Genomic DNA, 1,741 nt, shown 5'->3' with positions numbered 1-1,741 from the left:
GCTGTCTTTAGTCCATAAAAAAATGTGATAGTTTAACTTTATACGTCTAAATTAAGGTCGCAAAATAAAGCACAGCAAATCTGCAATATTTGAAAAACACATCACGTCTTTTTTCTTAAAATAATGAAATGATGTGAGTAATAATAAAAACACTGTAACTCCCAGATAACCACGCAGACCTGCATACAAAATAAATATAAAAGATAGATACACATTATACAGAATAAAAATGCAAAACAGAAAAAAAACACAATAAACTAAATAAATATAAAAAAATACTATTCAATAAGCACACAATATTAAAAGTAAATTAAATTCACAAAATACAAATGAACATACAAAATAGTGACACACAATATACAGAATAAAAATACCAATTTAAAAAAATGCATACACAATATACAAAATAAAAATACATAATAGATACCCAACTTTAAAAAAAAAAAAACATAATATAAAAAAAAATAAATAGACAAGATAGATGCAGAATAAATAGAATAAAAGCAAAATGTACAAAAATAGAAAACTTTAAGCTGCAAAAAAAAAAAAATATATATATACAAAAAAATTTTTCAAATAAAAAAACAAATAAATGATCATTGCATTTCTTAATGCAATTTTTTATCAATTAAAAAAATAAGAAAAATTAAATTTAAAATCAAAGCCCAAAATTCATAGATAATTTGACGTTTATCTGACCTTTACTGGTTGACTTTTAAACAGAATCATGTGTTGGTGACGTTAAGACGTTATTTTTACGTAATAATCTGGTTCCGTGTCGTCTTTTCTCAGAGTTCGTTTCTTAGGAAGTGACCTCGTCTTTACTGTACTTGTTCAGTTGAAAATTGTCCCATTTACCTGATTTTTCAGATCCAGCAGACCAGTCTTGAAGTTGCCTCTTCATAGTCGTGGGACGCCAACCAGGAGGCGACGGGTCTCGAGGTGAAACCGTCCGTGTTAGTTTGGAAATGACTCCAGCAGCTGGCGTGGTTTGTTTCAGTGTGTTTCCTGTTGGTGCGTCTGTGGTAACTAACTGCCGCTGACTCGTCCCGCCCCTCTCTGTGCGTCCAGGTGTTGATGTCCAGCTGCTCTCTGTGTCGCAGCTGCAACTCGTTGGTTTATGACGAGGAGATCATGGCCGGCTGGACGTCGGACGACTCCAACCTGAACTCGTCCTGCCCGTTCTGCTGCGCGTCCTTCGTCCCCTTCCTGAACGCTGAGATCTGTGATCCCGGACCCGTCAGCAGTAAGGCACAGTAACAGACTACAGGGCCGTCCACGCCAACAGCGATAACTACAAAAAAATAGTTTTAAAAATCAACTATAACTATAACTAATGTTCAAGGAAAGTATGATTTCGTTTGGATCGCTCCGAGAGTGATTTCATGAACGCTGGAAATACAAACAGCCAATCAGAATCTGTCTTTTAAACGTCACATCTAACATAGATCCTAAAGTCTAATTTGGACCACAAATTACAGCCCGACCGACCGATTTATGGGTCAACCGATATTATCGGCCGATATGAGCCTTTCACAGACACATCGAAGTTTATTTTTTTGATAAGAAAACTTTTTTTTTTACAGACCATTTGATGCAGAAAACGATGCTCGGGTGGTTTAGAAATAGTCAGTGAGTGACTGAAACTGAACTGTGCTGATGCTGATTTAGCTTTTTATTTTATTGTATTTATTCTTTATTTTTTAAATGGTCAGCAAAGACCAAACAGTACTGCTGTTTT

General features: G+C 35.0%; 1 protein-coding gene across 1 annotated transcript in view; it reads left to right on the top strand.

The window, feature by feature from the left end:
- The first annotated feature begins 1,606 nt into the window (after positions 1-1,606).
- Positions 1,607-1,741, top strand: part of LOC121952694 (DENN domain-containing protein 4B-like) — a 28,422-nt gene continuing 28,287 nt past the window's right edge. Inside the window, exon 1 of the mRNA XM_042499502.1 lies at positions 1,607-1,614. Within this exon, the coding sequence (XP_042355436.1) occupies positions 1,607-1,614 (8 nt within the window). The remainder of the gene's footprint in view (positions 1,615-1,741) is intronic.

Source organism: Plectropomus leopardus, chromosome 13 (genome assembly GCF_008729295.1).
Source record: "Plectropomus leopardus isolate mb chromosome 13, YSFRI_Pleo_2.0, whole genome shotgun sequence".
NCBI classification, from domain to species: Eukaryota; Metazoa; Chordata; class Actinopteri; order Perciformes; family Serranidae; genus Plectropomus; species Plectropomus leopardus.
Note: the sequence above shows the minus strand (reverse complement) of the source record. Positions and strands in the feature narration are given on the sequence as shown.